Genomic DNA, 25,637 nt, shown 5'->3' with positions numbered 1-25,637 from the left:
ATGCTGCTGATATAGATTGTAAGAATACAGTCAATTGTGATCAGGCATAAGTTATGACACTTTCTGTCTGTGTGTGTGTGTGTGTGTGTGTGTGTGTGTGTGTGTGTGTGTGTGTGTGTGTCTGTGTCTGTGTGTGTGCAATGAGTCTTCTTAGAACAGCTCTGATCTTCCTCACTTGTGTCAATGCATTTAATAATCAATGATGCGGGTGCACAAAGGATAATATATCATCAGGATTTTTTTCTGTTTTCTCCTTAAAAAAAAACAAACAACAAAACAGTGTTGGCTTTTTATTGATTTCAGAATTAAACAGGGTCGAACTTTTACCCGATTTATCTAATGGCGCAGAGCTGTGTTCCCACTTCTGATAGCCTCCCATGAACAACTTGTCCTTTAACAACGCTTGCTGTGCATTAATGTTTCAAGTCGACACTTTCAGACAAGGTATGAATATGAGAAGGAATACCTGTTTTTTTCCTTGAATATAAAGACAAATGGAGAGTTTGAGTACCTTTCTCCACATGAGATCTACCATCATCCCACAAAAATTGTTCTTGGTCCACTTTCAGCAAAGTAAAGATAGAGGTAATGATAGATTACTTGTAATCAGGACCCACTCCTACAACTATACCCCTTCTTCACATCAGAGGATGTTATTCACTGAAGCTTTTCAACGCCAGACCGCTGATAGCCGCATGTTTCCATGGCAGCCATTCTTCCCATGCAAAGGACTAGCAACAAGCAGCATCTCAATGGCTAAGTGATATCATATGCTGTGCTTTCACTCCAAATCAAAACATTCTCTAGCTGTCTTTTTTCTCTCTTTTTTTGGAGAATTGTTGGGAAGTTAGAAGTCTTCTCGAATGGCACAATGTGCCTGGTTGATACTGTCTGCTGACTGTTGCTAGTCACCTCAGGTGTACCATGAGGAGTTGGCATCATCTGCCCATTTTTTTCTCGCGTGGGTAGGTGATTCACAGAGTATTCTGCAGAGCAGTCATATGTGGATTCTAGATGCACTTCAAATATCACAAATATATGAACTTTTAATAGCTTCAAGAGGTTACACATTGAGCACTTTCATTCAAGTCTCGTCATCCGGATGTGTATATTACAAGTGTTTCTAGCCTACACCATGCAGCTAAATTACCCAAGAGTCTCTGATATCGAAAAAAAAAATAGAATAAATAAAGATTGGCAGGTAGATGAAAAGAGATATGTATGCTCAGGTATCAGAGCAGCTTGTACAAGGTTCATTCAGTCATATATATTCCAAGATTTATGTATAAAATGGATAAATTCAGCACAGCATAGTTGATAGGTAGAGACCAGCAGGATAGGTAAGACATGCTTTGTATCTACTGCACAGATTCCATACGTGATCCTTTGAAAAATACATGCATCATATCTCTCAAACTCTATTTCCCTCTCAAAAAACGGTCTAATTGATATGTGAGGCTCTCATTCGCTTTCCTGATTTGAGGGAAAACAAGAAACCCAAACAAAACAAAACCATGGATTATCAGAGATATCAAAACTATGTCTACAATTGTCTCGTCCAGATTCTGTACAATGGAACCACTTTCTTGAACGCTGGTACACAAAATATCTCTTTCTGTCTGTTACCACAGATTTAGAGAATAAATGACGGCTAACAAAGCAGGGTAGTGCAATCTTGTGGAGACAGTCTTGTCGTTGACAAACCCAAGTTCTTCTCAAAACCCTACACTGCAGCCGAGTGCCTCCGTTAACCTGATGAGCGATTCCAATTGGCAGTTGTTGTCATACAAAGCAGCTGTGTGTCCACTCTTGTGGGACCGTCCACACGGATGACCAAAGGCCCTGGCCAAGAGCACGCTCTCCAGAGCTCCTCTGCGGTTCCCTCGCTCTGTTATCTTGCGCTTTTCCAAACCCTCGACCATCCCACAGCATCTAACAATCTTCAAATCCAACATTCAAATAGAACATCCAAAACCCATCGACTGAGGGGTGACGCCGCCGTCCCCTCCCCCCAAAAAAGAATACTGTCTGTTGGGATAAAGCTCCCTCGGCCCAACGCCAGAGTTTCCTATTTACAGTTGCTTGACACGTAGGTGTAGGTGCGCGTGGGCGATTTCGAGGGCTGTTCGGGCGGCGTCACATTGAGAAAGTCCCAGATGAGAATGGTGTCGTCGTGTGAGCTGCTGACAATCTGGAATTCGTCAAACTGCAGTCTGAAGACTCTGCCTGTGTGCTCCTATTGGGTGGGAACACACAGAGAAACATTTCTTGACCAACGTCCCAATTCATAGAATGAAGAGCAATCTGGGGCCCGTTGCATAAAACTTACCGTTGAATTTCAATGGTAACTACCGTCAAAATTAGGCGTCACAGCCAATCACTATCAAGGATTATAAAATTTACCGCTAATTTGAAGACTTACCGCTAGAAAGGAGTGGTAAGTCCAGCGGCAAGGGTTTTATGCAACAGGGCCCTGTTAACTGGCACTGTTTTATACAATTAACAGGTGATATTGCACCTATTCAAAAGCTCTTTGTGCTGTTTGTTTGTTTGTCTATTTTTAAAAAAATATCATTGAGATAGTGAGAAGCAGGCTAGATAAATGAACAAAGGGGACAGAAACAGAACTATCTTGTCTTTTATAGCAGTTTATTGCTAATCATCCTTGAATGATACACATTCTTGATCTGTTGACTTTAATGAACACTTTTTCAGTGAAAACACTTAGTATTGTGGGAGTTATTCACACATCACAAATTTGTGCAATTTCTTGACATTTTCACTGGGCGTTTCACTTAATATTTCTGCATTTACTGAAAGTAGATATATTCCTGAAGAAACCTCCCATATGTGATGCTCTCTGCCAGCAATGCTCACAGATTTTTCTGACTGTTTCCTAACTCTCTTTTTCTTTGCGACAACACTTACAACCAACGTCCTGAGGCAGAGAGTGCCAGCTGGTGAACGTGGGTCCAGAGCGGCCTGTAGGTCCCACACCTTGATTTTCCTGTTGTAAGGAAGATAATGTGAGAAGTATAAATCAAATATCTCCATTCTTGCAAAGGGTACTAATAACTCACACCCTGGCAGTCATCCAGTCGAGAGAGAGTAGGTGGGACAGGAAGGGGTACTGATGAGTAGATAGGGCACGAAAAACACTGGGCAAAAAAGCAAATTATTACCCGTATCAGGTATGTGAGCTGTGCTTCTATGAAATTGTATTCCCCATATTCCCTTCCGCAGCAAAGGCCTATGGGATTTGCATGTTAAAATCAAGGGGAATATAGCATCCGGGCACTTGAGCTCCCAGTGAAGAAAATTTGCTGTTGATGACAGTTTCTAGCAGAGTAGTTTCGCGACGAAGGGCAAATTCCCACACGTTAACATGTAAAACGAAAGGATGGCTGTGACCGTGTGAGCTCACACATAATAAACACGCGTTGCACATTACCACCATCGCACATGACACAGCAAACATCACCACATTGTACAACAAACAAAAGTAAATAGCTCCCTGAAGTGACCAACTGACTCGTTGATAAAAGATGGTCTAGCTCTCCCAGCAAGCCGACCTTGCGGCAGAATCCACAGCCGCCGTAAAGATGAACTCACCCGTCATAGGCTCCACTGACGATCCTCTTGTTGTCGAATCGGATACACCTGACCAGCTCTTCATGTCCTTCCAATACCCTCAGACAGGCTCCGCACTCAATGTCCCATAATCTACCAACAAACAAACATTGGCAAAGATTCTTGTTATTTCTGAATTCCATGTTCATTCACGGCTCCACTCTGTCTACTTTCACTCAAATAGAAAAAATAAGAAAAAATGATGAGCAAAATCTCACTGACATTGTCTTGAGGCTCCCCCCCCCCCAAAAAAAAGACAGAAACTTACTTGCAGTTAAGTTCATCAATTAACAACTCAATGTTATGATTATTGAACTCTATGTGAATTACTATAAGAAAACAAAGGCTTTTATTCACTGCACTTAATAATTTCTAGTAAATGAAGAGCACCTTGCAGCAATCTTCAAAGCTTAAAGTCAGTTAATCAAAGAAGTGCTGACCATCTGCAGACAAAAACAAAACGAAACTAGAAAAGCACTCAGAGAGTGCAGACCTCCACCAAGCAGCTCATATCCACCCATACATGCATGCTAAAAATCATCCAATTTTCCCAATGATAAAGAAGCCTTGCGTTTACCTTATCAGCTTCCTGCTGTACGCAGCGCCTCGAGCAGAGCATGCGCTTTTAGTGCACGTATGCAAACCTCAAACACGCGCAGCTTGAACTCCTAAGTTCATTGACCCTATTTGCCAAAAGAGTAAAAAAATCCTTCAAAAATTACTAAAAATTCCCGGAGAAGTATCAAAATTTAATCATCTGTTCCTTGTGCCATTATCAACTTTTCCCGAAAGTTTCTTCCAAATCCATTCCTAGCTTTTTGTGTAATTTTGCAGACAGACAAAAAATAAACAAACAAACCAATGCCCGCAAAAACATAACATCCTTGGTGGAGGTAACAAAATGATACAATACCTATTTCCTTTTCTTTGTATTCTGAGTAAGCACTTACGGAGGGAATCAGGCATGTGCTACAAATGCTGCTTAGAACAATCAACAGATAGGCAAGCGTTTGCTTGGTTTTTTAGTCTTTTTAATAATCATGAAGGCCTGTAGGTGGCAAGTGATTTTCTCAACCAATCGCCTTCAAACATTACACAGGAATCTATCTGATCACTATTCACAAAGTAGCCTTGAAGGACAGCTCTACTAAATCTCCTGTATGCCCGTGATGCAGAGTTCGGTCAGCCGAGATGGCTCAACTCTCTACCCTCCCCCAATCACTACCATTCACTTCTTGACCCCTCTCTCGATCTCCGCACCTGATGGTGTTGTCCGATGACCCGCTGACCACTAGCCTGTCTCGGTACTGCAAGCAGGCAATGCCTCTCCGATGTCCGTTCAGGGTTCGCACAAACTCGCACGTTGACGTGTTCCATACCTGCAAGACAACAAGAAAGACGAAGAAACTGTGTTATAAGGTTTCAGTACTGTACAAGCACTAAAGGAGTACTGTGTCAGAAAATAGTTACGTGCATTTGAAGGACTTTAAGCCAATTACCTGGTCTCCTGGATTAAGTGACCAGACAGCACTTCGTTACAAAACACTATTAAATGCTGCCACAGACTGAACATGCCAAAAACAAATGTCAAAATATGGATTCACACATATTTGTGCGTTCATGGGAATCTTGATTTTTTGGTCATATAACATGGTCTCCTTGTTGAAACCATATTTAATGTCATCCTTCCTAACTTGAAAACAAGAAAAATAAGCTCTGCCAAAGTACGAAGAATCACACTGTCTATTTGATTCTCATACTCTATGCACATCAAAATTCTCAAACAGTTTCTCAGATGGCTGAATTTGAGGTAAAAATGTATCTTACTGAATGTAATCAATGTTCACGGGCAAGTCTGCTGATATTTCTTTTCTTTTCTTTTTTCCTTTTACTACTCTGCAATGTTAACTACAAATTGATTTTGTTAACTGAATGACTGTTACGCAGTATGGTATGGATCCGTATCAGGGCAATTACCTCCTGAGGACAATTACCCCCCCCCCCCCAAATCTGGCTAAATACTGGTTAGTGATAATGTCAGAGTAAAGATTAGGGTTAGGGTTAGGTTTAGGGATAGAGTTTGGGTTAGGGTTAGGATTAGGATCTGAATTAGGATTATGGGTAGGGTTAGGGTCAGGGGAAGGGTCTGGGGTAATTGTCCAGGGGGTAATTACCCTAGACCAGGTATGGATCATGGAATGAACTACAATAATGAAAAGAGAAAAAAGATGATCAAAGAACATTGATGCAGCTGCATTTCTTTAGCAGATCCTCTACCTTGATAGTTCTATCCCCCGACGCTGACACAATGTACTTGTCATCGAAGTCCACAACATTGACGGCAGCCCGATGTCCGACCAGGACTCGCCGTAGACTGATGTCTGTGGCTGACTGCATATCCCAGACTGCTATAGAACGGTCCTGTACGGTAAGGGGCAGGGCAGGTTGGTATAAAAAAAGGTTTGTATAATGTCTTTTTGTATGCCTCCCCCCCCCTTTGGTACACACTCAATCCTTTAAAGCTATTTCCTTTTAGAGGGATGGTATACTCAGTAGTTTTGGTTGAGATGGGGCTTCAGGTTTCCAGCCTTTTTGTGAGATAATGAGAAACCCCTTATGAAACCTCTTCATGTAAAATATGAAAGGGCATACAATTCTAAGAGGAATTCAAAGTTTATTTGATGAAAAATTGATTTCGAAATGGCTGAGATACCCCACAGCACAGAAGTCCTAATAAAAGGTGGGACCTACCTCTTGTCAGGACCACTTGTTTTACTATGTTTTTGGATATCTCAGCCATTTTAAATCGATTTCCATGAGATAAACTTTGAATTCTTCTTAGAATTGTATGCTCTTTAATATTTCATAAGCATTTCTAATCATCTCTGAAAAAGTTAAAATCTGAATCCCCCATCTCAACCAAAACTATACCATCCCTTTAATGACGGCCCAGTGATACCAAAGAGCTCCAGATTCACATCAATTAGATTACCTGGTTGCTTCATACAGCACACAGCATCATTTGATTATGTCTCGGTGAGCAAGTGATAAGGGCAGGAAAACAAACAACAATCGATTTAATGTTTTCTAGGAATTCAAGGCACTGAGAGATACCGCGACACAGTAGCTGTACTACAGAATGGCATTACAATTGAGTATTCACAGGACATTATTACATCTAAGAGGTATAAAATGCATTGGATGTCTGCAACATATACCGCTACTCGCCAAGTTCACTAAACACAAACATATTTTACAAAGACATGCCAAACATTTTCAATGAGCTGGGTTTTTGGATGTGCAAGTTTAGAAATAGCATATGGTTACATAAGTGAAGGAAACACCCCCTGTTTGAAGAAAGATGACTAGGTCACCATTACCTGAAACTAGTTTATATTTTGGGATCACTTTACAACTTGGTGCAATTGAAGACTGAAATACTACTCCATAAGCAACAGACAATTTGTTGAACTCTATGCAGACATCCACAAAACTGGGTATTTCCCCAAATGACGACTGAAGTTCAATGATTAAAGGCGTCGCGTAGATCTTGTTTACGCTACCAGGTGTGAGGTATCATAGGGGCCTTCTTCCTTTTCACTTCACCTATGTGCCCCTGATTCAACAGGACTATCGAGCAGACCTGTCGAGCTACAATGTGCATCGAGAGGGCCACATGCTAAATATAGGTCTCGCTTCCTGAGAAACAATTGTGCCAGACAAATAGGCTGCAGATAAGAAACAGACATGAGTACCTCAGAAATGAATCACCTGATACAGTCAGAGCCAAGGAATATGCAGCATTAGTGGTTACGAGAGATTATATCATATATACCATGTATAATGTGATTGTCATAGTGCAGTACCTCACGTCACCATTGCATCTAGAAGCATGACAAGGACAAGTCAAATTTGATTCTGACAACTAAGCATCATATTTTGATATATGAGTGTTCATTTGTGGGATGAACTATTTCAACAAGTCATCAAAAAATGTCATAAGGACAACTCAATGTGTTTTCAAATCTATGAAAATAGAAACACCACAAAAATATAAAGTATTTTTCCAAATGTAAATCTAATAGCTAGGTGCTGTATCTTTAGGGGAAAATTTCTATTAAACAAACAAACAAACAAACAGTATGGAATAGAGGCCACTTGTTCATTTAAAATCCTTCCAAGTTACTTGCCCAGCATGACTCACTGCACCAAACGGCATATATGTAGTGTGTGGTAATCATCAATTTTACCTTGGAGCAAGTGACCATGAGACCGTTGTTGAAGCGGAGATGCAGCACGGCTTCGCTGTGATGGACTAGCGTGTTGAGCATCTCACTGGTGTTCACATCCCACACTCTGCAATGGCAAGTGGAAGGGAGGGGGTAGGGGTGAGGGGAGAGAAAGAACATGACATTAATATATATACCAAGAGGACAGTAAAGATATGAACATATGATGTGTACATACCTTCTGAGTGGAGAGAGGATACATTCACATGAATATAACTACCTTCCAAAAGAAAAGAGAGAATATATGTGAAGATGAGTGTAGCTTCAACCCCCCCAAAAAAAAACAACAACAACAACAACAACAAAACAAAACCAAAACCAAAACCAAAACCAAAAACAAAAACAAAACAAACAGAGAGAATATATTTACTGGTATATGAACGTACCTTCCACAAGGAGGAAGATTACATCAGTACATGGACGTACTTACTAAGAGGTGAGGGAGGATATACTCATGTGAGAGTGTTTTTCAGAGAGCATAGAGAATATATATTCACATAAACAAACCTCCCAACCTATCTGACTGCAAAATAGGGATGATATGGCTCCAAACTAGGAAAGAAAGAGTAGTTCCCTAATAAGAATGTGTCTTTAAATTATCAAGAAAAATAAGAAACTCTTATTGAAACAAGAGCTGGTTATGGTCAAAATTCAGATTCTCCCCTCTAAATTCAGAATGGGTCGGGAGGTATATATGAAGTACCTCCCAAGGGGAGAAGATATTTTGTTCATAGATGTAAAGGCAGAGAGAGAGAGAGAGAGAGAGAGAGAGAATAAGTTCAAATGAATGTATCTGCCATGAGAAGAGACAGAAAAGTACACTGACCCCACGAACTCATGAACTATTAATGATTAACGTGACATCAAACGTGGCGCAGTGATTCTCTGCCATAATGTCTCCATTTTGTGTGTACAGTGAATTAAATCCAACGAGAAGATGGAAAGAATATTGCCGTGAAAAAAAATATTCGAGTTCTTTATAACCTGCTCTCTAATGTCTGTGGCATAGCTGATGCATAACCTTGACAAGGTTATCTCCAAAGCGGAGATGAATTATGATATTAGATTTCAATCCATTAAATGAATTAAGAAAACTTGCTGTTTTCCTGTGCTTTTTCTTTTTTTTCAAGACTGAAGACCAAAGTGTCTGTGCAAAATGACTGGGTGGGTAGTGAGACTTTGAATATGGACGAAAGCATGACATTTTGTCAGTGTGCATGAAACTGCAATTTTGTTTTTAAGGGATTAGCATGGGGTACACACAAAAGCAAATATCAAAATTTGCACAACATAATGCCTATAACACAATCATGAAAATCCACAGACAGATACTCCAGACAAATGCCACTGACATGTAACAGTCACATTCTATCACTGAATATCTTGAAACTGACAATGTAGCTCTCAATGCGTCCTGTGAATTGGACACAAGCATAGTAAAATTCATTGCATCTGCCCAGTTGAAGAAACTTCAGTGGAGACAGAAATGGAGCAACCCTACAGTTGAACAGTATGACTTCTACGAGCTAAGTCTTTAAAAAGAATGCACGTAACTGCCTTGTCACATCTAGCTTTTGACTGCTGCTTACTGTAAATAGAGGTCATTTCATCATTATATCATTTGATGTTATAACTACAGGTAAAATTTTACACTGGGATGATTTTGAACGGAACAAACAAAGAGTGCATGTGATCACAAATTCAAACTTCACAAAATACCACTTGTTCTTTGGAGTTAGGTACGCTAAAGTAAAAGTGATGCAAGGAGAACGAGGGGTAGGCTCTGTCTCACCTGACGGTGGAGTCACTGGAACCAGTGACGATGACTTTGTCGTCATACTGCAGGCACAGCACGGAGCCCGTGTGCCCCATTAATACCGTCCTGCACTGTAGCGATTGCCGCTCCCAAATCTGGAGAGGATTGAATACCAAAACATGGATCAATCATTATCGAGCCAGCGCTGGGACTGCCTCAAGGTGAAGCTATGCGCCTGCGTGCGCCGACTCAAATACCATGATCGTCATCATTGTCTTTGCCATCACGCCTGTCATCATCTTCATCATCATCAACTTCTTCCTCATCATCGCCATCATCATTAGCAAACAGCATTCTCATATTCACTGTTATCTTTTTCTATGAGGATGTTGTTGATGATGCTATGAGGTATTATCAATCATATTACACATATGTTATGTAAGGCACTTAGAAACTTTGTATCAAGCTCGGTAAAAATGTTAATCATTATTATTAATATTATCATTATTATTACCACTCTCAATCTCACATAACCATTATCAAATCACAATCATATCTATAAGAATAGCATTATCATAATAATCATTATGGCATTCTTCATCCATGTCATTCCTCTAGATAAATGATTATTTGATCTGTACAAGGCCAAACTAGCTTTCTACTGAACAATATTTCCTGAGCTTGATAGTGAAACTTCTACAATTTTTCCCAAGTGGGATCAAAGTTGCTGTGCCACTTTCACTTTTCAGAATCTGCACAGTACATGTGTCAGATTGTCTGTTAATTCAAGTTCGATTGTTTCACCTTCACACTATAGACAGGAAATGTAAACAAGAGCCACCTTCCTGCCTATGAAAAAAATGAATGAGATTGATTAATTATTGATACTTATGCATTTTAGTCTGAAAAAAATAATGATATTGCAGGCAATTAACAAAAAAACAAACACAAATGTATACTGCAAGGTATCATTATACTTGACGAGAGTATGAAAGTCAGTATCACTTGATAGATGACAAAGAGCTGGTTGTGAAGAAAGTGAAATTGAGACATAATGGGGGGGGGGGAAGGAATGGTGGGGAGGGTAAGCGATGGAAAACATTGGGATTAAACAACATTCTCTCTTCACCTTTATGGTATTATCCCTCAGGCCACTGACTATCTTGGTGTCGTCGTACTGTAGACAGTAGACGCCCTTCGAAGTCTCACTGTGACACTGGATGCGGTAGAGCTCGTGGTGGCCACACCTCCAGTTGTGTTCGATGTTCTTTGGGGATGAAGAGCAGACACAGTGTGGAGTGAATGGAACAGACTGATCACTTGTCAAACCCACAGACAGACACACTTTGCCTTCTAATGGTGAACTGCATAGATTTATAACTCCCTTTGATTGCTACATCAATTTCCGCAACTATCAGGAAAATGGCTCGAAATCATGACTCGAAGAATGATATGCTGAACCAATGACCGTGACAACAAGTACATTGAAAACTACTGATCCATATCAATGTGGTCCATCACTGCTTTAAGACTGATAACATCACTGAGCATCAATTTTCTGATTCTGAGATTTAATCTCTAGAAGCTCTACAATTAACAGTGACATATGGTAATTACTTGCCCTACTTCAAATCCAAAGCCTACCAATAAAAGATGGGAGGCAGGCAGCCGCAAGACAAACACACTTTTGAGACAAATCAACTTTGGTGTAAAAATGCAGTTCAGTGTGTATGAGACTATAAACTTAAACACCATGGTAACAAGCATCACATAAACCAAAAGTTTTAAATGTAAAATATTCTTAGACTTTAAAATTTTGGTAGGAGGTAGACAAGTTATATCACATTTTTTATTTTGAAACAGAAAACAAACAAACAAAATCTCTATGCATGTTGATCATAACTGACACACACTGAAGAGTTGACCTTGAGTACATTGACACAAAGAAACTGTGAATTTCCAGCAACCCAGCGATCAAAATTGGAGTTCATTTTCATTCCTTCTCACAAAGTGTGATAAAGAAATTACAAAGGGCCTTGAGGTTCATTGATCTCAAATCTTGAGAAATTTCACCAGGCGATTAATAAACGTGTTCAGTTTCCTGACTCCAGGCTCTAGGCAATTACCTCACAAGACATGGTACCATTACAAAGTTTTCACACATGGGACACAGGTAAACAAAACAAAACAAAACTGTGGCAGTTACAACTCATACAGTAGCAAGAAAGAGTGCCTTTCCTCTGAGACTCATGAATGTCACATGCGACTTCCATACAGTGGAACAGTCACCAACTACAATGTACAGGCATGATGACATTTATTTGAACCTTTCACGATCATGTGTAAAGATTAAAAAAAAAAACAACAACCAACAACCAAAAACCACAAAAACATATTTAACAGTTTTGATAGACTAGACACAGCTAGACTGTAAGAGTCAAGGCTTTTCAAGTCTACACTAAATTGCCACTTCCTTATTTTCCTATCAAAGTAATGTTAAAATCTGCTGGCAGTTTAGTTTGTTTGTTTCTTTGTTTGTACTATAAAACGAAGAATGTTTGCGTGCATTTTACTTTCACGAATTTGGCAAGAGCCAAGATTCGCGAAATTAAAGTGCGCGAAAGTTCTTGTCTACACTACATGCATTGAATGTTCTGGCAACTCGCGAAAATTTCATGCCGCGAATAAGGCCGTTGGCTCCAATTCGTGAAAATTTCATGCCGCGAAAATATCATGTTTTACAGTATACAACAGCATGTATGTAATGGTCAAACCGCATCCCTGCCTGAAGATGATTTTTCAGGGGTGAAATTGGAGACGTAGTCGTACAGAGACTGCTGAAATTTTCAGAAGACTTTGCGTCACAAGAATAATAGCAGAAGATGAGGGTGATAAAACTTCATAATGTATTGATACACAGTTTTAGCCTATTAAAACGATGCATGCACGATTCTGGTATGTCTGAGAGTCACATATCTACAAAACACAAGATGGAGGAGCATCACATCAAAAACTTTCGAAATTCAAGTTGCTTGCATCTGCGCAAATCAATCTCTTACTTTGTGAGGTAGGTAGCAAAAACTTTTTTTTTGCTTGAGTAGAAAAATACATATGAACTTTGCTCAATACAATTGAGTCCGGCCAAGCAAAAAAGCAGGAAGGAAGAATTCTAAGAAGTCTACTACAGTGGTACTTTTCCCCAGGATGAATACACCTTCCTTTTAGTGAGAAAACTGCACTGTGCACCCAAAACCTGCACATAAACTTGATAAGGAAATGACACTGTGTGTATGTGTTTCAACAACGCTTGCAGGGATGCATAATTCTCTTGAAGAGGTACCCAACGTAACGTACTGTGTCACACACAATAGACCCATTCTCACGAGCATATGTCGTGACATTAGAAATCATAATATCTGAGCATTCCATTCACATTGCAAAAAAAAAGAAAAAAAAAGAAAGAACAAAATGGAAAGTTTTAGCACTAGAGAGGAAAATTGTGAGTTATTCTAAGCATGTGAAACAAACTTGACATTCTGCTGACACACATCCATGGTAATATGATGTACAGTCTGTAACAATAGCCTAGGTGGTTTGCACATTACAGATTAGTTTAACATTGTGGTTTTTCTGGCTATGTCTCGGTTTGGCTTTAGGATTTGGCACAGCATCCATGCAACTCTAGCCCAAACGCTGCAACCACGCCGATATGATAGTGCCATTTTCCCCTGGCAATAAATATGAAAGGCCCATACGCAGATATGTAAATTCCTATTTGCAGGCAGCTACCATGGGTTATAATTTGTCATGCAATCTCCACTTTTCTATGTACTGCTTTCAGTAGCCAATCAGATCATTTCTGAGCATCCGGGCAGGATATCCCAGTAGCATGGAATAAAAAAAAAAGTGTATCTCAAATTCCTACCCTTTCTTTTCTAAAGGGCTTTTTACACTTGTAAAATTTTGCTTAGCCCCGGACCAACGGTGGGGCTAAGGGGGGGCCTTAGCCCCACCGTTGGTACGGGACTATCCTTAGCCCACTTTCTGTTTACACTCGTTTTTGCCAAAGTGGGCTAGCCCCACCGATAGTACGGTACTATCTGGCCCTGCAAAATAGCAGGGGTTAGCACCGTTATTGCGGTGCCAAGCAAGTGAGTGTAAACAGAACGAAAAAATAATCCTGGGCTAAGCGACGGAGACGAAGTCCGAGCCTCACTGACCAATCAGAAACGAGGTAATCAAGTGCTGCCGGTGCGTGCGTGTACGTGTACAGTACACAGCGTAATTATGAATATTCATGTGGTTTGGAAAGTCCGGGGCTAAGAAATACGAGTGTAAAAAGGTCAGTTTTCTCCTTAGCCCCGGACAAGACATAGTACGGGACTAATTGGCGAGTGTAAAAAGTTGAAAAAATTGGTACGGGACTAACGATAGTCCTGGGTCAGAGAAAGTCCGGGGTTAAGAAACACAAGTGTAAAAAGCCCTTAAGAATGTGTCAGGCATTTTTTTCTGGTTGTCCAGAAGACTGAAGGATACAATTCATTAGGGTCAGTATTGTTTTCACAATGCGAATACTCTCGATTTGTCTTGCGTGTGTCATTATCAATTTTGCTAATTTCTGTCCCTGATCAGCACAAATAAGGGGAATGACGGTTGGTAACTTTCAAAAGAGGTAGTAAAGTAGGGGCCTGCTGTGCAAAGAAGTTGCAATCATTGTACGTAAGTCACAAAATTAACTAACTGCATGAACCACGGCAAACACTGGCCCAAATTTACGAAGGTGGTACGATTGAAACCATGGTTTAAACCATGGACAATTTGTATGGAGCGCAAAGTATCGTATGGCCTATTTCGTCACGAAATCAGTCATTTCGTTACGTGATTTCGTAACGAAATAGGCCATGCGACACTTGGCGCTCCATACCAATTGTCCATGGTTTAAACCGTGGTTTCAATTGTACCACCTTCGTGAATTCGGGCCCTAAAGTACTCAAACAAGTTGGAATGTTTTCTGGTTGCTGCCAGAATAACGGCAGTCACTGCAATGGACAATTACTGCATAGGTTGTCACCACACTGGCCCTTGACGATTTCTACCGAGAGAGTGACAACGCCTCGAGAAGCATAATATCGAAGTTTCCTGCATCCATGTCATAATCCTATTCTAACTCAGCTGGGATTGGATTTGTTGGATGAGCTTGACAGAATCCTGCCTTGACTTGACTGGCTTGGTCAATTTACTACTTTTTTTTTTTCTATTTCTTCATTCTCTTCCTGCATTTCAATGTCCATTCTGATCTCTTCTCGACGGACCAGCACTCTGACAGTCACCAATCTCTGACAGAGTAGAAATCCGCTCCATACCGTATTCAAATCGTTTCTTATCCTGCATGCAAAATCTCCCCTGAATTTCCTCATTGGAAAAGTAATCAAATACAGTAGCCTCTCTTCTTCGCCACAAAGTAAATGCAGTGTTGCAGCAATCTAACAAAGATGCAGCAATCTAACATAGATGACTTTTGAGGAAGGACCTAGAGCAGCTCAACTAAAACCATATCTTTTTTCAAATGATTTCCTTCTCGTGTATAAGTCACCAAGTGAGTTGTGAGGCGATGACATGGTCTTGTCTGATTTGCACATGTGATTCTGACTGATATCACAGACACAGGCTAAAGTGTTGAATTTCATGACTCAAATTAGCATGGTGATGAAGTCAAAACCTAAGGAGTCTCCACTGAACCACACGCAAACCTTTGACTACATTTGTACCTCTTTCTTCTTGAGATCAAAAAGAAAACCTTGTTTGCTTCATAATACCAAAAAACTGTCACTACTTTGTAATTAGCTTGCAATGATGACTTTTAAGGGAGAAAGGTTTTTGGAAGCTGAGATATCGACCCAATTTTTGATTTTACTGATATTTTTGCACACAAACTAATGAAGGACTTCTGAGTTGATGGAAGGCATCATCACCCAAGGTGATTTGCATATGGTTTAAACATATCGCTTTTCTGAGATAACATACACATATTAGTTTTAAATACTGCTTTACATTCACATTTTACTCTGTGTTTGCAGCTTGAGCTGCATCTTTGTCCTAAACTTCAGCTTTTGACAAGTGTTGATGCCGGGGCTTGACACTAACACATTCCTCTGGCAGCCCGTTTGATCTACTAAAATCTTTAGATCTGAAATTTTGGTGGCCCAGAAAAGAAATGTATTGACCCAAAATAAATGGAAGTATAACAATCCACTTTGAATCTTAGTTTCTCCGATCGTGGCCACCAACTGATAACCTTTTTGGAAATTTGGTGGCCCGAGATCAATTTTTAGTGGTCCCAGGTCACGGCCAAAGTCGATCTCTGATTGATGCCAGCCATTTCACGAGAGAGAATGCAGGCACTTACCTCTATGTCCTGGATAATTCTTGGATAGAGTTTCCTAAAGAAGGAGTCTCCTTGCTGCTGATCACCCGGCTTTGGTTTGAACAGATACTGGACCCTGGAGATAAACAAACACACACACTATTATATAAACAGAAAATTAAATATTACTTGGCTTTGGAAACCTTGAGCAGATTGCTGCACATACTGTTAATGAAAACTTCTGCTGCAAAACTGATACAGTAATAAATGCATGAAGAGGTTATAATGAGCTGTAGTAAGTTTCTATTCCACTTTTGAGCTACAGTAATCAAGAAGATCTTTGGAAGTCATTTTGACTCTATTTAGGCACTGTCATGTGTGGTTACACAGATGGACAGTATCACTACACAAAGAGCTGATTTTCTTGTACTTAGGGGAAACTTTATACATAAAATATTTGCGCACTTTTTTGTGCATGGATTTCATGATCTGGATGAAAGTTTCAAAAACTGATGAGTCTTATTGCACAGATATACATAGTATTTTAGTAAGTTCTCAACAATGATTACAACACAATTTCCATGGAATTATGCACCAAACACTGTAGTAACCAAGGTATATTTTGACTTGGCTGAATGTTGTAAGACATATAATACGGCCTCAGTGCCCTTGCAACAAATCACCATATTTTTACATCATTTTCTAGAGATTTCTAATATCTCTGGCAACCTACTTCATTGTATGATTGATTAATCCTTGTCACAAGCTCAGCGCAAACTCTACTTTTAGGAGGACCGTATGACACAGAACCTAATCTTCTAGCAGTATAGTTACTACTAGCTGGCTATAATGCATAATAAACGACTAATGCAGCATATATATTCTTGTGGAAATATTACATGTAGTCCCCCAAACACACATCACTGGTATACTGTTAATCATGTCCTCCAAACAGAGAAAACTAATCTCTTCTACACAAAATTATGGATAATTTGTAAACACTCCTACAGTCACGTCTTTCCTATTTTCCCACTATCATTCAACTTTGACTGATTTAATTTCACTGATTTCAATCATATCTAATTAGGTAATTCGGGAAATTTCTCCACTTGCTAAAGACCACCCATTCTATCATCCTGGACAAGATATTTGAAAAATTGCATGTATCGCTTGTGACAGAATTTTGTTTCATGCTTCAGACTGACAATGCCCCTGTGCAATAAACCTAATCTTGGTAATCCTGTTTTCACCAGAAACCACCTGACCTGGGGATTAGACCTAGCAGAGTGACACAAAGCAGATCATTACATTCAGACATGATTTGATCAGCATGATCAGCTGGGACAAGGGCAGGTGCACTGTGTCTGTGATACACCACCGTGACACATATGCTCGCTTCATCATCTACCTCTCCTCATGCCGCTGTTCATCCAAACTAGATGAAGCTAATTATGTTTGAAAGCTCAATGCGCACATCAGCACCATGCCTATAGAGACACGATTCACTGTAGCACCTGGAGCCACAAATGGCGATGGTGTACAACAAAAAATTGTACTTCACAACACACTGGCCATCGCTGGTGTAGGTGTGCATGGCACAGTTCTTGAAATCCCACGGAAAAAAAAAAAATAGAGAAAAAACCCATTACTCTCGTTGAATTCCTCTTTCAAGCATATTAATTTTGATAACTTAAAATCAATATGATTCCATTTCAGGTTGATAATGTTATCCAACCCATTTCCGTGAGCATTATGTACACCATATTGTAGTTTGTAGTAAAGTTCTCATAAAACATGCTCTTTATTAGAAGGGCAATACTATAGGCATTGTATGCCTGACCTATTCTGTTAAGTGATGAGTAATTGCGAGTTGGGGGGGGGGGGGGGGGGGGCTGCTGATGTGTGAGCGCCAATGACCTTGTCCCTACATCTGCTTCACACGAGAAAACACCCAGTGTGTGTGACTGCATACAGCTATTGTAGAATCTATGACTTGCCTATTGTGACTCAGCCCTGAATGCAGCCCACAGAATTAAAATCATCAGTCGTACTACACCAATGACCCACTTAATCATGACATTTCCAAGAACAGAGGCTGAGAGGACTTAGTTTGATTTCAGGAGAACTAGAGAGAGAAAAAAAATCACTGTTTGTTAGCCTGGCACTCCTGTTATTACTAACAATTCACTATGACAGTCCTTATTCATAGAAAACTGATAAGAGTGCTTTACGGTCACAACCACTACACAGCAAAGACAATCACTCAACTATAATGATGATAATGATGATGATGATGATGATGATAATGATAATAGTAATAGTAATAAAAATGGTAGCAGTAGTATTAGTAGTAGTAGTGATAATAACAATAATAATAACAGTAAAAATGATGGCAATAATGATAATAATAATAATAATTTATTATTACAATAATAAATCATTACAATTAAAATTTATTTCAATTGTTATGTCAATCTTGAACACACATTTTTTAACTTTTAACTGTGATTATGTACTTAACCAAAATAATTTTTGGTTTGTATATGTATGTTTGATTTGATTGATTGTATATTTATATGTTTTTTTCAACTGAACTTGTGGAAATAAATTAAACTAAACTGAAACTGAATAATAATAATAATAAAAAAATGATAATATCTAATAACAATAGTACTATTACTGCTACTACAAGTGCCAATGATGCAATGCTGACAATAATATGGCTTTAACTAGAAACTAACTAAGCACAATTGTGTAATATAAGAATTATGTGAACCTAACAACCACTTTTTGTTGGATGAAATACAGGATATCGGTGTGAAATCATTCCTGCAAACATACATATGCCACACCTCACTTGAATGTAAGAGGCAAAATCCTCTCTACAAAGCCAGTCACTTGGCAATTAAATTTTCTCTCATTACTCTTTTCCATCAAACATTCTTTGTCTGTTTGCCTCTGCCATTTCTCCACAATGGGAAAAAAGGAAATAAAATGATCATTAAAGGAAACCAAAACCTAAAGAAATGTGGATTAAGTGAAAGCAGCAACGTAGAACACATTTAAAGTGAAAGTTTGAGGAAAATCAGACATTCGACGCAACAGTCATGAATTTTTAAGATTTTGGTGTTGGAACCACTGGATGAGGAGACTACTAGAGGTTCTAATGACGTCATGTGTGGACAACAATATAAAGAAAATATAAAGGGAATTCCACAAAAATTCACTTTTTTTGCATAATGACAGAGCACTTGACTAACTGCTTTCAGAAAGCAGGGGGAATAATTGCTTCCCTTAACAGTATGTCAGTGTTAAGTGGATAGAATGCATAATTTTCATGAAAAATTAATTTTTGAGGACTTCTCTTTAAAGGCATCAAGCCATATAACTATGCTTGCATTGAAAAAAAGAAAAAAACACCTTCAGAACTGAAGTGAAAAAATTTTGTTGACTTAGTTCTAGCTTTGGAAAAATGGAAGTAAACATGGAGGCTGAAATTGAATGAGGAATAACTCATGCTGAGTTCTAATTTGATGATCACCTGGTGGCCATGGCAACCAAATATTGGCAAATTTTTTTAACGGTATTGCCTATTGCAGTAATCAACAGCAAATTAACATTTCAAGTTTTTCTGGGAAGAGAAGAATTAAATATATAGATGTATTTCACACCTGCACAACTCACAGATGTGCCGAAATGCATCAGGGATCATAAAATTAGATATGCATTGGTGTGTACCTGAAAAAAAGCCACAAGCAAAACTCACTTGATTTAAAATGATCCAAAAGGTGCACTGAACACTGAACAGCTACATGTAGTGCATGACTCATGCATACTTTTAATATTGTTATCATGGCTTAGTTTTAGGGCAAAATAAGTTATTAATAGACAATTTTACATTTGAGACGGGGTACAGTAATGTAAGCTGCTCAGCTGGGCATTAGGGGATAAAATTAATATAGGATATTGGATGAGCCATTGCATCTCTGCCAAATTAAAATATCTGGATGCTTTTACCTGAATTGGACATAATTAAAAGAAAGGAGAGCAGTTCATCTTTTATTTGATAGATTTTTGTTTTTAAACTTGTGGAGCACATATATTTTGGAAAGGTAATCAAAGTCAGTTATGAAAGAGGATGTTAACTTGTCACTTATGGCAATACACATTAAAATACAAGCAAAGTACATGTAAACTGCTGAGGCTGACGTGACTACATGATCAGGACGAAATACTTCAGGGAAATCTAATGTTCCAATGAGTAATGAGGTTGCAATATAGACCTCCTAAATGTAGTTGTCATGTAAAGCATATTCTACACATCAAAAAGTGTAAGCCTTCTTTCATATGATAAAGAAATGGAACAAATGAACTTTAAAGTATCTTTACAGAGTAAATGGTAGTTTCAATAATTTCTTTACAGCTTCATGACCTCAATCAGGCTATCATGGTTCCCATGATATGAAAATTAAAAGTATAGATGTAATGCAAAATTGCAAGTGGCAAAAATTCATTAAAGAAAATTCAAGCTAGTGTGCACTTACTGTGTGCATCCTTTCTTGCTTTAATTTGTGTCCCGTATGACTGAGAAAATGTGTGATACAGAAGGATACACACCCTTCCTTTGACACACTGGGGCTAGAACACAGGGGTCACACTACTGAGCAACGATGCCCCCTGAATAAATAGATCAATGAAACCCCCAGCACAGCCCGTCTGTTTGTACACAGAGCTCCTTTAGTGTTCACAAACACCTTTCTCAAATTAGATTGGGCAATTCATGATTCTGAGATGTTTTTCAAAGGAGTTTTGACCAATTCTGGGTGTGCATTGGCTTTTTGAATGGTTTGACTCCAAACATGACTGAGGGAGGAGGTGGAACCCAGCTTGACCTTGACTCTAGTACTTCCTCCAGAATGTAGTCAATATACTCTTGTTGTGTATAAGAGTATATTGACTGCTTATTAAAACACACTGTGTGCCTGTTTGATGGACAAGCCATGGAGCTTGCATTCTGGGCCCCATTTCATAAAAAGTTGATATGATAGCAACTCTTGCTGGAACGGCAATTGTCATGGTAATGACAAGAATCCAGCTTCCTGATTGGCTCTTGCTATGGGAAGTTGCCGTTCCAACAAGAGTTGCTATCATATCAACTTTTATGAAATGGGGCCCTGTTTTGTGCTAAAGTATCCTTTTATATTTTTTTATATCAGCAAAGAGACCCGATTATGCGACTGAACACTCTGTGAGGAGTGCACTTTAGAATGTGATTACAGATGTACAATCTGCGTCTTACATGGCAAGTGTGTGATTCCTCATTGCCTGTAGGTTTAGACAAGTCAAAGTACCTCCTTGGGGGTGTTTCATAAAGCTGTTCGTAAAGTTACGAACGACTTAAGAACGACTGGTGATCAGTTCTTGTGCTGAATTATGGAAATTTTGATAAGTATAGCACATTAGAACTGATCACCAGTCGTTCTTAAGTTGTTCGTAACTTTACAAAACAGCTTTATGAAACAGGGCCCTGGGGTTGAGAGATGGGCAAGGCTGCAGGCACACATCAAGTGTTCAGAGTGTAATATGTTTGCTACAGAACACGAAGCACCTGTTGAGTGAGATGTCATTAGCCGTGCTGTGGTCTAACAACCAGCTGACAGCCATGTCATCGTGGTGAAAGCATGAAGGCGTCAATAAATTTGCCCCCCCCCCCCAAAAAAAAGCAGCTAAAACAAAAAACAAAACAACAACAACAACAACAAAAACTTAACAAGTTTCTGGTGGTGATCACCAAATCACCATCCTGGATGTGGGATTCTCTGCATAGATCAGAAATGTTTTATTACATAAAGGATGTATAACAATATGGATTAATTCAACATTTTACTATACAACTCCCTCCTCAAAAAAAGACCTACACTCCTAGGATGTTTATTCATACATGCATAATATACTGTATGAACAGGGCAACCTCTTAACGAGTCCTATGACACCATAAATTTGATTCATGCATTATGGCAGCATTCCGAAGTCGGCAATACAAACTGTTCAGTTTTAGGTTATTCATAAAATATATGCTACTGTTAAAGATAGAGAATTAAGCCAGAGACATGCAAATGCATGTAACTAAACTGTAGCTAAAGCTCTCCGGGGCCCGTTTCATAAAACTTGTCATCAGTGACAAGTTGCCATAGATGTGACAAGCTACGGAAATCCTTGCATCTGATTGGCTGAGAGAAAATTTGTCATAGAAATGTAGCAGTTGTCACTGATAACAAGTTTTATGAAACGGGCCCCCTGATAAGGTCTGTATTAAAGTATACTCTGAACATTAGGATGTCAGCAGTTTATTGTATGGTATCTATGGGCCTGAAGTACTCATCGATACCTGCCTACGCCAGTCTAAGATAACATAGTACCCACCATTTTTTTTTTTTTGTACAAATGAAAGACTAAAGATACATGTATGTACATGTTCGTCCCATTTTTAAAACTTGTGCGGACGTGACAACTTTCTATGTTTCCACATGATGAGCAACAGTACATTTATAGTGTCCCGATGCATCTGAAACAGAGATCTTTAGTGAAATGTGACAAGTGAAACCAGTAACATGACACAAAGAAAGCATATAAGTGGGTACATTGTACAGTGCTAATGACGTCATTGCTGCATGATGACCTCTAGCAGCTATTCTTCAAAGTTTATTTGACACACACATATGTTTACTTTTATGATATTTATGTATTCTCAAAATAGACTAATAAGCTTGATAATCTTAAAATAGTCATTCATCAGGGCATTTAAGTTGAAGAAAGGCAATGAAAACAAACCAGCAGAAAAATAACATCTGAAGAAAAGGCAAGAACACGTCTAAGACATCCGCTTTTTCTCATGAGGTTACCAATACATTTTTACGACCAAGGGAACAAACCAGAAGTTCCAAGGATTGTCTCGTGATGTGGTTTATAGAAGACCAGTTCCTAAAAATATTCATACTTTTTGACCCAACATGTATTCATCTTTTTAATGTTCTTGCATCTTTGCTAATTATTGTCAATCGATAGTTTCTGAAAGAGCATGTTCTGTATCCTGAATGTATCTAATCATATAGGCAGCAAGCAGTGAGGAAATGAAGGCAAGGGTTGTTACAAGATTGTTAACACCGGCATGCTTGCGAAAGCAGTAGCCTGTGAAATAACTTCAGACACACAATATTGTTAACATGGATACTCCAACAAACCCTGAAAAAAGTGGATATCCGGAAGACAGTAATCAACTCAAAGAGTGTTGATAGTCTAAAGAGTACAGTATACAGTCAAACCTGTCTCAGCGGCCACCTGTCTATAGCGGCCACCTGCTTATAATGGCCACTTAAAATCCCTCGCACAGAAGTGCTGTATTATAGACCCTTTATATAACGGTCACCTGCCTAACGTGGCCAGCAGCCACTCATTTTGTATCCCGTGGTGAATATCGAACTGTGTATAGCACCTTTATAGTGGCCACAAAAATTTAGCTTTTACATTCATTGTGTGAATTCTACCAAAACCTATCAAAAGAACAGAAGTAGGCTAAAAGAAAATTTAAAATGAAATAAATTGTACACCCCCCCCCCCATATTAAAGCTGCTCATGCAAACTTATTGGCTGTTTTTTTTTTATTTTCCAAGATTAACAAGCGGTATTTTATGCCGTATCAGGGCAATTACCCTTCGAGGGCAATTACCCCACCATCCCCGGCTAAATACTGGTTAGTGATAAGCTTAGAGTAAAGATGTAAAGATTAGGGTTACGGTTAGGCTTTAGGGTCAGAGTTTGGGTTAATGTTAGGATTAGGTTCAGGATTAGGATTAGGGTTAGGGTCAGGGTTAGGGTCAGGGGAAGAGTCCGGGGTAATTACCCAGGGGGTGCAATTGCTCTAGGCCCATATTTTGCTATTTATGCAAGTGTTGAAATTCCAAATGCCATTGACTTGTCTACAGTGGACACTTTTGTCGTTTCCCTTGGGTGGCCACTTTAGACAGGTTTGACTGTATCTGGATGGTCTTTCCAAACAATTGCGAGCACAGTAGGTGAGTCTATTCTTCCTCGTTCCCCGTTACTGACACTCTACAATATCATCACTTTTGTACAATGTAATTGAGGTCAACATTACAGGATGGGAATTATGTTCTCCAGTTGTCAATTTCCGCACACACGCCGAAACACGTGGCCTTTCAGTCACATGCAAAGCCACACGCACCCAGAGAGGACACGATCCTACAAGCAAGAGTTTGCTTGGGAATATGCATCCTTCTACCACCCTCCCCCCCCCCCCCATGTCCACAAGATTAGGAGCAGCCAAGCAGTACTTTTGCATCTCATCAACTTGAGATTCCACATGAAAAAAAAAGAAAAGAAAGGAATTAAGAAACAAAACTGACTTGCATCCTTGCCCCACATAAGTCACGTGCCAACGTCTAATCTGTATCTGATCTAATCTTCCTCTCAGCTACGGAGGACAACCAAGTAGCAATTTTCTGCATTTTTGTGCACGAGCGTTTCAATGCACGCGCAGACGTTCTCTTATTTTAATACAAAAATGATTGTTTTGAGTTTATAATTGCAGAGATGACTAGAATCATACCCCTTGAGTTTCACTCTGCAGTGACTTCACTTTCAGAGATTATTATCTTGAGAATGCATTTTTTACATGTTCCTGTTGGTGCATGATCTTAAAGGACAAGTTCACCTTCATAAACATAAGGATTGAGAAAATGCAACAATATTAGTAGAACACATCAGTGAAAGTTTGAGGAAAATTGGACAATCGATGCAAAAGTTATGAATTTTTTAATTTTTTGTGTTGGAACCGCTGGATGAGGAGACTACTACAGCTTGTGAGTCATATGCGTACAACAGTATAAAGAAAATGTAAAAGAAAATTTAACATATTTTCACTTTTTTCGCAGAATAAAAGAGCACTTGACTTGCCTCTTTCTAAAGGCAGGGGGAATAATATTACCCATAACATTTGTCGGTAACGAGTCAGAGGAATGTGTACTTTTTTCAAAAGATGGAATTTTGTGAAATTCTCTTTATATTTTCCTTATATTGTTGTACGCATGTGACATCTAAGTTATTCATACACTGCAGTAGTCTTCTCATCCAGCGAGTACTGCACAAAAACTTCAAAAATTCATAACTTTTGAACGGATTGTCTGATTTTCCTCAAACTTTCAATGATGTGTTCTACTAATATTGCTACATTCTCTCAATCCTTATGTTTATGAAGGTGAACTTGTCCTTTAATGGCATTCAGCCCATGCGATGTACATGGACTCGGTTTTCAGTGTAACTTTGTACATTACAGCAGAACTGCAATGTATGTGAATCATTTAAAGCGCAATGGTGCCTTTAATCCATTTATATACCATAGGTAGTAATCAGAAATGGAAGACAGCATCCAAAGGCATTGTGATACATACACATTAATTAAGAGAAAATAAAATCTTTTACAAAGCTGACTGATCTTAGACTGAAATAAGAAATCACCAAGTTAAGTATTGCATTATAACTATTTTTCACCATATTGTTGTCATAACGTTGAATATTGTAA

The 25,637-nt window shown here is 39.0% G+C and overlaps 1 protein-coding gene across 1 annotated transcript in view; it reads right to left on the bottom strand.

Annotated features, from left to right (window-relative positions):
- Nucleotides 1-135: 135 nt before the first annotated feature.
- Nucleotides 136-25,637, bottom strand: part of LOC139737070 (beta-TrCP-like) — a gene marked incomplete at its 5' end in the record, with an annotated part of 50,625 nt that continues 25,123 nt past the window's right edge. The window contains 9 exons of the mRNA XM_071647748.1: nucleotides 136-2,236; nucleotides 2,929-3,007; nucleotides 3,613-3,723; nucleotides 4,891-5,009; nucleotides 5,908-6,051; nucleotides 7,881-7,986; nucleotides 9,712-9,830; nucleotides 10,805-10,942; nucleotides 16,082-16,175. Coding sequence (XP_071503849.1) covers nucleotides 2,069-2,236; nucleotides 2,929-3,007; nucleotides 3,613-3,723; nucleotides 4,891-5,009; nucleotides 5,908-6,051; nucleotides 7,881-7,986; nucleotides 9,712-9,830; nucleotides 10,805-10,942; nucleotides 16,082-16,175 — 1,078 coding nt within the window. The remainder of the gene's footprint in view (nucleotides 2,237-2,928; nucleotides 3,008-3,612; nucleotides 3,724-4,890; nucleotides 5,010-5,907; nucleotides 6,052-7,880; nucleotides 7,987-9,711; nucleotides 9,831-10,804; nucleotides 10,943-16,081; nucleotides 16,176-25,637) is intronic.

The sequence above is a fragment of the Diadema antillarum genome, unplaced genomic scaffold, assembly GCF_040938485.1.
Source record: "Diadema antillarum isolate AM-2024a unplaced genomic scaffold, OU_Dant_1.0 seq00000679_RagTag, whole genome shotgun sequence".
NCBI classification, from domain to species: domain Eukaryota; kingdom Metazoa; phylum Echinodermata; class Echinoidea; order Diadematoida; family Diadematidae; genus Diadema; species Diadema antillarum.
Note: the sequence above shows the minus strand (reverse complement) of the source record. Positions and strands in the feature narration are given on the sequence as shown.